The sequence below is a fragment of the Anguilla anguilla genome, chromosome 13 (assembly GCF_013347855.1).
Source record: "Anguilla anguilla isolate fAngAng1 chromosome 13, fAngAng1.pri, whole genome shotgun sequence".
Taxonomy (NCBI): Eukaryota; Metazoa; Chordata; class Actinopteri; order Anguilliformes; family Anguillidae; genus Anguilla; species Anguilla anguilla.
In genome coordinates, this window is record NC_049213.1 from 33,860,954 (window position 1) to 33,874,778 (window position 13,825).

A 13,825-nucleotide genomic window follows, 5' to 3' on the forward strand; every position below is an offset into this window, starting at 1 on the left:
CCACCTTAGTCTCGATGTCGGTGAGGAGCAGGCTCCTGTCCTGTACCTCCAGCACCATGTCCTGCCCCCACACCCTGCCCCTGGCATCCAGGACCTTCAGCTGCTCTACGCAGTCTTCCAGATCGCGGACGTCCCGGCCGTCAACCTCGCAGGTAAAGAGGTGCTAGGGGCGGAAAGATTCACTGAAAATTGTGAAATCAAACTTCTAGACTTAAACAGTAAGAAATGGCCTTAGGTATTTCAAGTTTTAACTGCTGGTTAAATATTATGACATTTTTATTTGAGAACAAAATTATATTACTTAATAATGGTAAAGGGACGTCTAGGGAAGTAGTTCATTGGGAACATACTTAACTTTCTAGAAACGTTCACCAAAAATATTTTCTCTGAAGTTATATTTATGTTACCATTTCAGTTATATTAAGCATGCTTAATATTCCTTCTTTTTTACAACCCTAGAGAGGAGAATCAAGTACCGCCAAAGATTGGATTTTCTGAAATATGTAGTACAGCAGTTGGTACCACACTGAGAGGGGATAGCAGTAATGGTCAGGGTTAAGGTTAAGGTTAGGGTTACAAGTCTTACCTCCACTCTGTACTGGACGTTCCTCGGCTGTTTAATCATGGTCTCGGCGTACCCCTTCCTCTGCACTGAACCGAGAAGTCACACCCCGTGTGAGTAACAAAAATTATTGGGGCTATGCTAACAGTGATCACTCAGCTGCATGCACAGCTAGAGCAGACAACAACAATTAATGGGGCTATGCTAACAGTGATCACTCAGCTGCATGCACAGCTAGAGCAGACAACAACAATTAATGGGGCTATGCTAACAGTGATCACTCAACTGCATGCACAGCTAGAGCAGACAACAACAATTAATGGGGCTATGCTAACAGTGATCACTCAACTGCATGCACAGCTAGAGCAGACAACATCACTGCTGAATTACCAGGGGATATATTGTCATATCATGATTATTACATTTAAGATCGAAGATAACACAAAGGAATTTCTCCTACGACACATTATTTTTTTTTAGCACCCCGCGCAATATATACATACTGTGTAATTCAGTTTATTTGTCTCTGATCATATGGTGAGGCTCCTTTCAAGTTGACAAAACATTAAGCAAGCAAAACCCTATATAATGCAGCGTTTGTTTGGCTAAGGGCAGTGGTCACTGTATTTGACCCAGTTAAGTATAGTGCTCATTGTACCTGTCAGTTGTAAATGACAGATTGTAACTCTCACTGTAATTGCCTCTGCATGTGGTATTTGCTTTCCTGTGTATGACCTGTTGAGACGTGGTACTCACAGTATATGGCTTTGCCGCTGGGTCTCGATAAACTGGACCTCTGTGAAGACATTTCGTCCAGTGAGAAGCCACTGAAATACACAGACACACCCCAGCAAGCAGACTTCATGAGCATCATGGGGATTACTGCCATTATGACTGGGTTGAACACCACTATTCCTTCAACTGAATAGCTTTTATAGTATATACTAATCAAAAGGCCACCCCTGTGAGAACTATCCATCAGTATGACTATCCATAATACTTGGAATACGGTTCCATAGTTTATACATGGGAAGCAAACTGCATTTTTAATAAAACATGGCTTTAAATACATAAAATATATTTATATTTTGCTGTTCATAGGAATGATCTGCTATCAGTTGCTGGTATTTTGTTTGTAAAGCTTAAGATAAACAAAATCATACATCAACAGGACTATTGGTGTAAAGAGCTTCAGAATTATGATAAGGCTACAGTGCACACTTTATTTGATTGGGATCATTTAATTAAACCCATGTCATTTAACTTACCATGTCAATCCATAATTTACCCATTAATAGAGTGCAGAGTATGAGTTAGAGAACATATCAGTTCTAGTTCTCAAAATGCAATTTTCTTCTGCATCTTTTTCAGTTTCTACACTACTTGTTTTCAATGTGTACAAATAAACTGCATTAAACTACTGTACATGTTATATTAATATAATAATTCAACAAAATAAATGAGCCATAACCTTGACAATAAATAATGTTAAATAATAAAAAATTGTTTTTAAAAAAACATACTAAATACCTAAAATAAGTACCTCAGCAATGGTGGCAGTGTGGACAGTTAGTCATATATATATGCAATAGCTTAGTGTTAACATCAGACCTACCTGGACCGAATTGACTCTCCATCCTCACTTGAAGCAAAAAGATGGGTCCCATTGCTCGTATACATACTGGAATATTAGTGGAGTCAACCTGCAGTGTAGAGTGTAGCAGTCAGTATCACAGTCAGTAACCCAGTAGTACCTTGTGCATCATTGAACCAAGGGAATGGACAGGTCAACCCTTTCCATTATGAAAGCAAACAATTCTTAAAGTCTTAACTTGATTTCAATGGATTTTGTGAGATGGCAAATCTATAGCAGTGTATTAAACTGGATTTGGATTAAATCTTTAAATTTGTATTCAGAGTCTGTTTCACATATCTCCATACTTATCCAATTGTAAAATATACAATGCTGATTTTTCATGAGATATTTTTCATTACACTTTTTGTGTACATTGTCCTCAACTCAATGAAAGCATTATAAATCAAACTGTAATTAACTGATATGAGTTGCAACAGAGTAAAAAGCAAGTGGAGTTTTGTGGCTGATCTAAATTCCTATCCCTGTTTTCTATTTGGGTGCTTACTTCTCAAACGGGTTGTTCAAAACAACAAATATCCACTGAATTTTAAAAGAGATGGTGTGGTATAATTACGTAGGAATTCCTCTCATTTACTTTGCTATTCAGCTAGTAGTGTTTCTCACCACTGTATTGGCATAGCTTCATGCTATTGTTGGCTTTATCTTGTTGCTATGACAGAATACAAATTTTTGGTGTTTAAAGAATATTTTTATGAATTCCCAGATAGACACTATTGTCCAATTATGTGCACTTATAAACTTAGAAAACTTATAGGTATAGTTTTCTCATATCATCTACCAATAAAGCTAGAGTTTGTCTGTCTGTATTCACATTGAAAAGGGTTAACCAGTCAGTTATCACATTTCAGAGTTTGTTGTTTCCGCTCATAGTTTGGTTGCAGGAGCACTGAATGTCCGAGTTGAGCATGCCACTAGAAGCCATGGGGTTAAACTGCCATGGTTACAACAGACTACTGTTTGTTTGGAGACTGTTTTCACTTCTCACCATACTTAACCAATTGTAAAATATAGTAATATCAGATAATAATACAGATATTTCACATTACGTGTTTATATATTTAATACATTTTTACACATTTGCAATTGTATATATATATATATATATATATATATATATTGCTGGTATGTGGACAAGAAACTACATTGAAAAAGGTTATTTTCACACTTATTTTTCATAATACAAGAATTTCAGATCCTGTTATCTTGATTGATCTTCATGTTTTTTGTGTATACTCCAGTTGTTCTTGTATTATAAATATTTTCACCGCGGCAAAATTTCAAAGAAATGGCACGACAGGAATTCAGACTTAAGAGGCTCAGTCAATATTTACCCTGAATTAATCAATTTAACAGTCTTACTTGGGCTTGTGGCAAAAATAAATATGGTAAATGGACTGCAGTTATATAGCGCTTTTATCCAAAGCGCTTTACAATTGATGCCTCTCATTCACCCATTCACACACACACACACACACACACACTCACACTCACACTCACACTCACACTCACACTCACACACCAACGGTGAAAGGCTGCCATGCAAGGTACCAATCAACTCATTGGGAGCAATTGGGGGTTAGGTGTCTTGTTCAGGGACACTTTGACACGCCCAGGGTGGGTGATCGAACCAGCAACCCTCCGACTGCCAGACAACCACCCTTACCTCCTGAGCTATGTCACCCCATGAAAAATAGAAAAATATTTTCTAAGATAATAAAATAAGTGTGAAAGAGACATGCTAAATTTAAAACATAAACCATATTTTCAATGGTTGTGTAAAGAAAATTGTAGTTTACTATCCTTCTGAAATTAAACACTTCAGATGTTAATATTTGCTCCCTAATACTAGAAATAAAACAAGTAAACATTCATTATTAATAGTAAAATAATTACATTTATTCCATGTTTTTTCTCCACTGTTCACATAATAGTTATGGTTGTAATAGTAATTAGTGATGAGAATGTCCACTGGTTTTGGATAAGAAATGTACATGTTTTTCTATGTAATTAATTTCTTTAAAGCATCGAGTGTTAATCTGGTGTCAATGCCCCCGAGCCAAATATTATCAAAAAGGAAATTAGCCAAGACGTTATTATTTAGCACATACCTGTTATGACACTCCCAATGGAATTTCATATAATATTATTATTAGTTTTATCTTCCATTTATTGCTTTGTAAATTCCAACTCCAGGAAGAAGGCGGACCAAGAGCTTGGCTGCTACAGACCTTTACCCATTGAGCCACTTGTGGTTAATGATTCTTTTGGTTTTATACGTCTTGATATGTAATATAAACATGCAGTCTACATTTAAGAAGTAAGCTTTGACTCAAACATTGTCCCACTCCTGTCTCTACACAACCAAATCACACTGACCTGGCAACTCACAACACAGCCAATGCAGTTTTAGGAAAAATATTCACATTATAAAAAGCTGAAGTAATTCATCTCACAGGACTTTTCAAGCACTTTGTCATGAACCCCAGGGAATGTGTTCATTTGGACATATAGATGTATATTCATTCCATGACCCGAAACACAAAGTTCAGCCAAACACCTTTCCTGGGTTACCACTTTAAATTACCAAACAAGCTGCATTTTAATATCACCGAAATGAACTTAAAATTAATTGCTACGAAAAGCTACATCTCAACTGTTATCACAATCATCAAATTTAATTTAATTTAATCAACCACAAATGCACCAGTGAATTTTAAGTAAGACATCACTATTTCAGGTCAGAAAACAAAAATAGCCAATAATGATGAAACAGGGAAAACACGGGGATATATCTTTATAGGGAGTGGAACAGAAGGCCTCTGGAAAACATAAGCAATGATATAAATATGTAGTGTTCTTGCTATAATTGGAAATACCTGGACACATATTGTTTAATTCAAATTGATATATACTACAGTAAACAAGGTTTGTTTAGCACAATTGACAAATAAATTAATTTAGGTGCAATGAAAGCTCCACTGACATTTTTATTTCGAGCATTGTAGTTACTGTATTTATATTGCACTGCATTTTACTTACATATTAAAAATGTGCTATTTAATGTAAACATTTAATTTTAAAGCGCAATATGCATCCCCAGCTATAATGAAAAATGTACACATTTACATTTTTACAATTCCAGGTTTGAAAACGCCAGTAAACAATACTATACTGCCCAAAAGGCAGTCCTGTTTGACATTCACTTTGCCTATACAGAACTGCAGAGAAAGTATAGAGTCCTACATTTTAGGCACACAGACACAAGGCACTCATGGCATCAACATTTACAGCCTGGAACAGATTATTTTTCAACATGATTGTCAGTTGTAAAATCTGGAAAAATCACCTATTTTCTGTTTTGTCAATCTCTACCTGGCAACATGCACCGAGGCAAGAACATTTCAGTGTAAAAAAAACAGTTTGACCTCTTTGAAATGGTAATCATTTATACATATATAGCACAAAAAAACAAAGTAATTAACATAGTACACAAACTTGCATTATAAAGTTTTTTCTTCTCTACTGTATGTGATATATTTTGATCAAAAGATCATTCTATACTTGCATTATTTTTTCCTCAGGGTACAGTAACAAAATAAACCACAGACGAGACACAGAAAACTGGGCCTTTATCTGGACTTAAAGCAGACAGAATTACGGTAAAACTGGCCATTACTCAGCTAAGATACAAAAACTGCCTGCTTAAAGAAAGACGGCTTCTTCCATCCCTCTATACTTAAAAACTAACTGCTGAACTCAGCTAAGCCACTGAAAACCGAAGGCCAGTACACCTTTATTTTTTCATCTGTTTCCCCCAGCCAGAAATGAACCAACTGCGAAATCTGACAACACCAAATTTCCTTGAGTACATGGGTGAGCTGGTGAGTGCCATCAGCTGCAAATGGACATAGCTCTGTAGCTATGACCCATATCCTTGCAATTTCTTCAGATTAAAAATGTTGGCACCATAGACAAAAAGAAAAACAAAAACCTTTTGTCACCGAGACATTACCTTACTATGGTTTCTTCCTTATTGCCCTCTTCGGTTCTTCAGCCCTGAACTGAGGGTTTTCCCTGGTTCCTATTCATGTCCTAGGCATCCATTTTCCTCACGTAGGGGAGAGCAAATATCAAGACTTCCTGCTCATTTAAAGCCAGGGGGTTGAAGTCCACCAGCTCAATGATCGATAGGATGGAATTCCAGCCCCTTCAAGAACTCTTCCTTGTGTGCAGTAAACCGTGCTTTTAAGCCAATCCTATGATTTTTTTGTTTTCGTGGAAGGCTCGAGGTGTGCTCGGTTTTTATCCCATTCAAAGATCAAAGGTCCCTGGCACAGATGGAGGGACACCCCCAGGACAAAGTTTATGACTCCCAAGTGATTAAGCTATAACTACTGCTCACAGGTGCTTAAAGGCAACACGCAGGAATGCTGCTGGCAACACTGTGATCTATTAAAGGGTAACTTAATATTAACAACCCGATTCCTGATTCAGGTATAACACCTGACTTGTACCACACAACGCAGCCACTTGTACAAGCCCCTTGTAGTATCTTGTCTGAACTACTGTAGCTGGTCCAGGGTCCCGCAGAAGAAGCTCTCTGATCAGCATCCACCCACCAGAGCTGTCCCGTCCATTTGAGCTTCCGGAGCATTCTTTCCCGATGGCGGAATGGCCTCCCTCAGTCTGCCAGGGAGATTCATTGGCCGGTTTTCTGCAAACATCTCAAATGTTGTCCCCCATCCTTTTCGAACCAAACCGCAATGTTTCAACAACAACAACAACAACAAAAAAGGAATAAAATACATAAAAATAATAAACAAAGCCTCCTCTCCCTCTCGCAGATTTACGCAAGAACTTTGACAGTGGCACATATGATTTGTCACTGTACCCATGTTGAGCTTTCTTGGAGTTTGCCTACTATGTGAAATGCACTTTTGTAAGTTACTTGGCTAAAAGCCTCTATTCAATGACTAATAAACAGTGAGGACCTGAATGGAAATAACTCAAATGAATATTACTCATAATTGTCTTTCAAAACATTGTAAAGTATGTCTCATATTTATCTAGCACTGAACCTCAACATATATTCAACGAAAACGACAATTAGCATTTCACCCAATTTACAACTCACGCAACCCCAACAACCTTCCAAGACAGATGAATTTGTGAACATTTTCCAGTGAAACCATTGACAATAATGACATCAAGGACAGCAAATGTACCACTTTGGATAACTTTTCCATTTTTATTTCAATGGTAGATGTATATACAATTAAATTACCAGACAAAATATTCCTTATTTAAGGGAAAATATCCTTAATGAAATATAACTAGGAGCAAGGACAGGGCATTGTTACAGAAGATTTAAGTGCCTCAGACAGCAGCCTTGGCCTGGGCCAGCTTTTTTAGGTCGGTGATACACTTGGCAATGCTCTCCTTCTCCTGTTGGACAAAAGGAAAGGACAAGCATTTCAGCATCAAATCCAGACTCAAACGCAATCTATAAAATGCTTTTCACGCTTCATTACATTACATTACATTTATTTGGCAGACGCTTTTATCCAAAGCGATGTGCTTCAACAACCTGTCCCTCACCAAACTTTTATTTTTTAACATTTATACTCCAGTACAATTCCTAGAAATATTATGCAAAAAAAAAAAAAGTTATTCTTTTACTCAATTTCATGCAAATCATTTCAAATCACTGCTGAAGCATAAGAGCAAAGTACAGAGTAATTCTGCTGATTCTAGGCCTCATATGGAAAGCCTGGTAAAAACGTTTGAAGAGGTTGTGGTTCTAATGTGTTTCATCTGTAATAGTTCCATTTAAAAGCAGCACAATTGGCAGCCTTGGCAGATAAAAAAATCACCAAATAAAAGGCTGTACTATACAACCAACGCTATATTGCCTGTTCAAAAATGTGAAAACAATGTTCTTTATACCAAAACAACTGTTCACATTATTTTATTTATGAAAGATGCGCACCAAAATTATTGGCACCCCCTGTTTTCAGTACTACCAGATTCCCCCATTCACTCCTACCCCACCCCACCAGAACTCACAACCCTCCTGTCCCTCGCCACCCCCCCACCCCCCCACCCTTTGAAACAGAAATGACGGCCCTGGGCGGTAGTACCTGCTGGGGCGTGATGCTGCCGATGACGCTCTTCTCCACCCAGTTGACCAGGTGCTCCTGCTCCAGGCGCCGGTGCAGGCTCTGCATGGCGATCTGGTAGTCCAGGCGCTTCTTCACCTCGCTGGTCACCAAGTGCTGCCGCTCCCGGCTGTTGATCTCCAGCAGCATGTTCACGTTGTTCTGGGGTTCGCGTGGAAGGGGGAGGAAAAACAACAACAACAATGGGGGGAAAAAAGCATTCTTATCATGGGTGAAACGCAAGGGGCGACATAGCTCAGGAGGTAAGACCGATTGTCTGGCAGTTGGAGGGTTGCCGGTTCAAACCCTGCCCTGGGCGTGTCGAAGTGTCCTTGAGCAAGACACCTAACCCCTAACCCCTAACTGCTCTGGCGAATGAGAGGCATCAATTGTAAAGTGCTTTGGATAAAAGTAAATGCAGTCCATTTACCATTCTTTTTTTTCATATACAAACAAACTTCCAAATTATCATACATTATTCGGAAGGAATTAGGGAAAACCCCACTCATTTCTCCCACAGGCCGTGGATTTTTTGATCCGGAGATCTCGAAAATCTGAAGGAAGTTAAGACACGACTTCTGAGGCCTATTCTCATTCTGAATACAACCAATCCTTCTAGAACATCTCCCAAGAGCTGAAATTGTATTTTATTCAATGATTTCATATCATCCCATCCATTGTGCTACCAAAACAGAAAATACTCACTAGAGGGCTAGTACAGTAAGGACTTTCTGAGGGAATTCAACATGTTGTTTTGTTGCACTATATAAGAGGTGCTGCTTTGTGTTTGTAAGTGTTAGAGCATTAAGAGTTGAATCTTACCGTAATTAAATTAAGTGTACAACCGTGGAAAGGAACTGTTCCTACGATTTTGCTTCAACCAGTTACCATGACTGAATTAACCAATTATTTATACATATATGAAACTTAAATGAGGCCACTGTAAATTGTATCATATAGAGACACTACAACAGTATCCAGCTGTCATTCACAAGCTTATCAAAAAAATTTAGAAATGTCAAACTATATAAATGTTAATAACAAAATAAAGCTAATTAATTCAGAGGAGAGACTAGCTGAAATCCTGAAAACACACGGCAACTCTCTGGTTTACAAATTCTGTTTATCGCCACTTTGTGGAGACTTCTTACTTTTAATTTTTTTAAGCTGCAGCTAGGAATAAAGACCACAATGCAGATGGATGCAGTTTAACTCACTGACATAAACATTTCCAGAAAGCAGACAGCCATAATTACATAGCCTCTATCCCAGTGTACCACATTTCACCACTGCAAGAACACACATCATTGCTCTCAAAATATTCATCCCCGCCTGCTCTAAAATGATAGTCATGTGATTGCCAATAAGAATGAATACAGACAGCCTTTTTTCTCACAGTTCATATTTGGTATATGCTGAGTTGCACTTTGGTTTGGTTTCTCAGACACCATTTTCACCATTTCGCATAATGCCTCACAGTCTGACACAGCACGAACCAAGCAAGCCAGCCAGCCAGGTTTTAGCAGTCAGCCAGGCCTAAGCACAGGGCAATCTTCCTCCTCCTCCTCCTCCTCCTCCTCATCCTCACCCTCTTGGCATCAAAGAGCATGCCACGCCCCTCCACCCTCCACTGCTCCTTCTTCTCGTCCTCGATGGCCTGGGCCAGACTGCTCATGGCCAGGTCCTTCACCTCCTGCGCCTTGGCCACTTTCTCCTGTGGACGCAGAGCAGAGGGTCAGGCGCAGTCCACCAGGCCGGAAACCAGGCCAGAAACAGGGCCGGAAACAGTACCCCACTAAGGGCACCAGACCTGGGTCAAATATATATTTCTTTTGGATTCAAATACTTTTCTACACTTCACTGATCTTTTCTAGTGTATTGGAACCAATGGAATATTCTCAAAAGGTACAAACCCTGCCTTCTGGTCATATTGGCAGGCTCATTTGCACCAGGCAAGATAAATAGAGCACAGAGAAGTATTTGAATCCAAAACAACTACGTATGTGACCCAGGTCTGAAGGGCACCGTGCTTTCATCATGCAGGACACTTCACATGAACAGCTCCAGTACAAATCTTACTACACGTACTTCTTATATACTGTATCAAATTTTAAGGGCATGATTACACTTAATTTTTTTGTGTGAAAATTGTTGCTATGACAACATAGTTGATATAAAAGAAATTAAGACAGCAGAAGTAAGTTTAAATCAAAGGGCACCACCAAAGTGATATTCGCTGAAATATGAAACAAAAAAATATCTTCTGGTACCTGAAAATTAGGACAAGAAAGAACGGCCATTTGTGTTCTCTTATTTAAACTGATGGACAAACAATTAAATTCAAATCTCAGACAAGCTCCGCAAAACAAACAGTACGCACCTACACGCACACACACCTATTTCACATTGCTCAACGTGCGCGTGCTTTCACACAGGGGAAAGCCGCACAGCTCACCTCGTTCAGCTTGTCGGCGAAGGCGGCCACGTTGGGTCCAAACTTCTTAACGCCGTAGATGAAGACCACGGCGATGCAGGCGGCGGCGAAGGTCTCGTGGTTGATGACGTACACCTCCTTGGACAGCAGGTAGAGCAGGAGCCCTGTGCCCAGCACGTATGGGCCTGTGGACAGAGAGCGCAAGGGCGTCATTTATGGGGGGGGGGGGCAGGGGGGTTACAGGCCAAATAACCCCCCCACCCGCCCCCAATAATATAGCATGATGATGAGAAAATATAATTCACTGGTCATAGAAAGATGGGTATTTCATGTTGTGATTCTTATATACTGATCAGTAGTCTGAAGATAGTTACCCTAGTGGTACTGCAAAGGAGCGACACCACAGGCGTAAATACTCCCAGCCCCCAACTGACACAAAGTACAGCTTCAATTCATATTAACACTTTAAAAATTATTTGTAATTAAGACCGTAATCATTTTTTGAAGCAATGCCATCACTCCTTTTGGGGGGAAAAGAAATTGAACGATTGGAACAACCAATACGATTTTTTCACTTGGCTGTCACAGAAGGGTCAAGGGGGAAGCCACTCGTATAAGAGGGCTTCGGGGCTGTCACTGACCTGTGACTCCAGTCTTGGGGTACAGGAACTGGAATAACTCCTCCGGGATGATGCCATGGCGAACCTTGCCCCCCGTCTCGGGCAGCGGGGGCACGGGTGCCAGGCTCTGGGGCGATGTGTTGAAAGAGCGGCTCGCCTGCACCAAGCTGAAGTTAAAATTTAATTTAATTTAATTTAATTTAATTTCATTTCATTTAAGGGTTATAACGGCCAAGACATACAAGACAGGATCAATGTCTGGAGTGGCACAGTCCTGTGGACATATTAGCCCTATCTGCTAACCATCTTAATTCTGTCAATTCATGGCATAATTAAGTGGTTGGACAGACATAAGGCAGAGCTAAACCAAAAGCAAGCACTGGACTTAAGTCTACTCAATCCCACTGGAGAGAACATTAAAATTAGATACTCAAGTGTGGGAGGGGGGAGGAAAACAGCATACTTTTTTAAAGCTTATGATAGAACATAAACCTCACACACTGTTCATGATGAAAATGCCACACTGTTACATGGAAGGGCTTAGAGATCAGACAATGGAAACAATATGGTCAGTGTCCTTACCCAGCTCCGAGGGCCCCACTGTTTTTAAGGGTAGAGGCTGGAAAGAGAGGTTATAAGAGAGGAGAGATCATTTTTTTAAAACTGTGGCAAGTACAACATGTTACATTCTAGAACCAGGGTTATAGACACCTAACTCAAAGACTGAAGACAGCATACTCCGCATCACTCAGTTAATAGGCTAGTGACGGATAGTCACATTTGGCAGGTAACGTTGCAGCCAAATCAACGATTATCAGTAACTTTGGATTGGGAGGCAAACGTCCGGGAAGCCTTAACCAATAATTTACCCAGCTAGACATACTTGTCATTCCCCCAGCTAGCTAGCGTTAACTAGCCAACCACTATAGCCAGATTAAAAACAGCTTCACTGTTTCAGCACTAGACAAGCTGTTGACAAGCTGCACGCATTGGCCGACAACTTACAGCGTAGCTAATAATCGGCAATAGTAGGTAGGTAGAATTGCATTTCTGACGTTACTCATGGCTCAAGCCAGAGTAGAAGCCAAATGTTTGTTATTCTTAGTTAGTTAGTTAGATAGCTAGTTAGGAACTTCAGCAGGCTGCTGAAGGTTTAAATTACAAACAAGCTAGTTAGCTAATCGCTACCAGTGAACTTGACATTTCAATTCATTGTTGAGCTCTTTATTTTTGCAATATCGCAAGTTTGACTGGTATCCAATGAGCTAAGCAGTTACGTGTCTAGTAATAGGGCTGACGGTATCCTGCAATAGTTAGCTAACTGTTAGCAACAGGAAACTTTGATTTTAGCAGTAGCTAATACTTTCAGAGCGACAATCCTCCGGTACCTTGCTAACTTAGCCATTTGCACCTCAAATCGTCCTGCAACATTTAGCCAACAAGTAGCTACACATTTTTCAACACGTTCAGAGACCCGTTCATTGACAATTATAACTAGATAGCTAGCTAGCGCATAGTTTTTAATTATTGCTTGCAGTCATAACATGTAGCTAGCCGTTACTACAACACATTTGGCTGCATGGCCGTACACTACTTTACCCTTCAAACAGCTAGCTTTGCTAGCTGGCTAGTTGGTTGGCAACACATAAATCTCGAGTAAGTCATCCACCATTCCCTTGATAAACACACAATCACTCTCATGGCACTGCCTCAATTTACCTGAGACTAATACCAATCTAGACAGCATGTCTAGTCTTTAATTTTTTTTCGGATTAGCCAAAATCCAATTCGACCCAACGCCGACTTCCTGCACACTCCTTCCAGCCTCCTCTACGTGCCCTTTCGTGGTACAAGTGTCACAGAAAATCTCGCCGGTAATCTCGCGTGACGTTCATTCTCGGGAACACAATCTGCATACATTTGTACTACTCACCTAAAGGAAGTATATTTTCAATTATGCAAATAACATGGCGATGCAGGCAGCCCCACAAGCAAACGCGATGTTGATATTAAAAGTAAATGTGCTGTGGCCCCATCTGTATCTAACGTCATCCGGGGTGGTGAAATGTTTGCTTCACTATGAAATTGTAGAAGTAAAGTTAAGAATTTGAGAAATGCTTTCACTAAATTGTCTGTTTTCAGTTTTTTATTGCACCCCTATGTAGACTTCTTCCTGGCATTCACACAAGTTTTCTTGATGGACTTTACAAAAAGGTCCAGCCTATGTGCAGAAATGCTTTATAGTCTCAAATGTAAACTGACTTCCACTGCAGAGTGCGTAGAGTGCGTTTTCTAATTTTACCACCAGGTGACACCACAGGCTGTACACAAATACACACAAATACAGCCTTTCATGGAGGAGGACCATGAATTAACTCAGACACTACAGGGCAT

General features: G+C 39.8%; 2 protein-coding genes across 3 annotated transcripts in view; both read right to left on the bottom strand.

Moving 5' to 3' along the window:
• eps8l3a (EPS8-like 3a) overlaps nucleotides 1-6,557 on the bottom strand; it is a 31,064-nt gene extending 24,507 nt beyond the window's left edge. The window contains exons 1-5 of one of the 2 annotated variants that reach the window (XM_035388020.1): nucleotides 6,232-6,557; nucleotides 2,178-2,265; nucleotides 1,319-1,389; nucleotides 587-651; nucleotides 5-163 (exon numbers count right to left, since the gene is read on the bottom strand). In XM_035388020.1, the coding sequence (XP_035243911.1) occupies nucleotides 5-163; nucleotides 587-651; nucleotides 1,319-1,389; nucleotides 2,178-2,242 (360 nt within the window). In that variant the 5' untranslated portion in view covers nucleotides 2,243-2,265; nucleotides 6,232-6,557. The remainder of the gene's footprint in view (nucleotides 1-4; nucleotides 164-586; nucleotides 652-1,318; nucleotides 1,390-2,177; nucleotides 2,266-6,231) is intronic. The other variant, XM_035388021.1, reaches the window with a different exon arrangement.
• An 884-nt stretch (nucleotides 6,558-7,441) lies between these two features.
• Nucleotides 7,442-13,307, bottom strand: LOC118211137 (ATP synthase F(0) complex subunit B1, mitochondrial-like). Its single transcript, XM_035388023.1, has 7 exons — nucleotides 13,151-13,307; nucleotides 12,014-12,050; nucleotides 11,453-11,598; nucleotides 10,833-10,996; nucleotides 9,966-10,091; nucleotides 8,360-8,539; nucleotides 7,442-7,664 (listed from the first exon to the last, which is right to left on the bottom strand). The coding sequence occupies exons 1-7, from the start codon at nucleotides 13,176-13,178 to the stop codon at nucleotides 7,596-7,598; spliced, it is 750 nt and encodes a 249-aa protein (XP_035243914.1). The 5' UTR covers nucleotides 13,179-13,307; the 3' UTR covers nucleotides 7,442-7,595.
• Nucleotides 13,308-13,825: the final 518 nt, after the last annotated feature.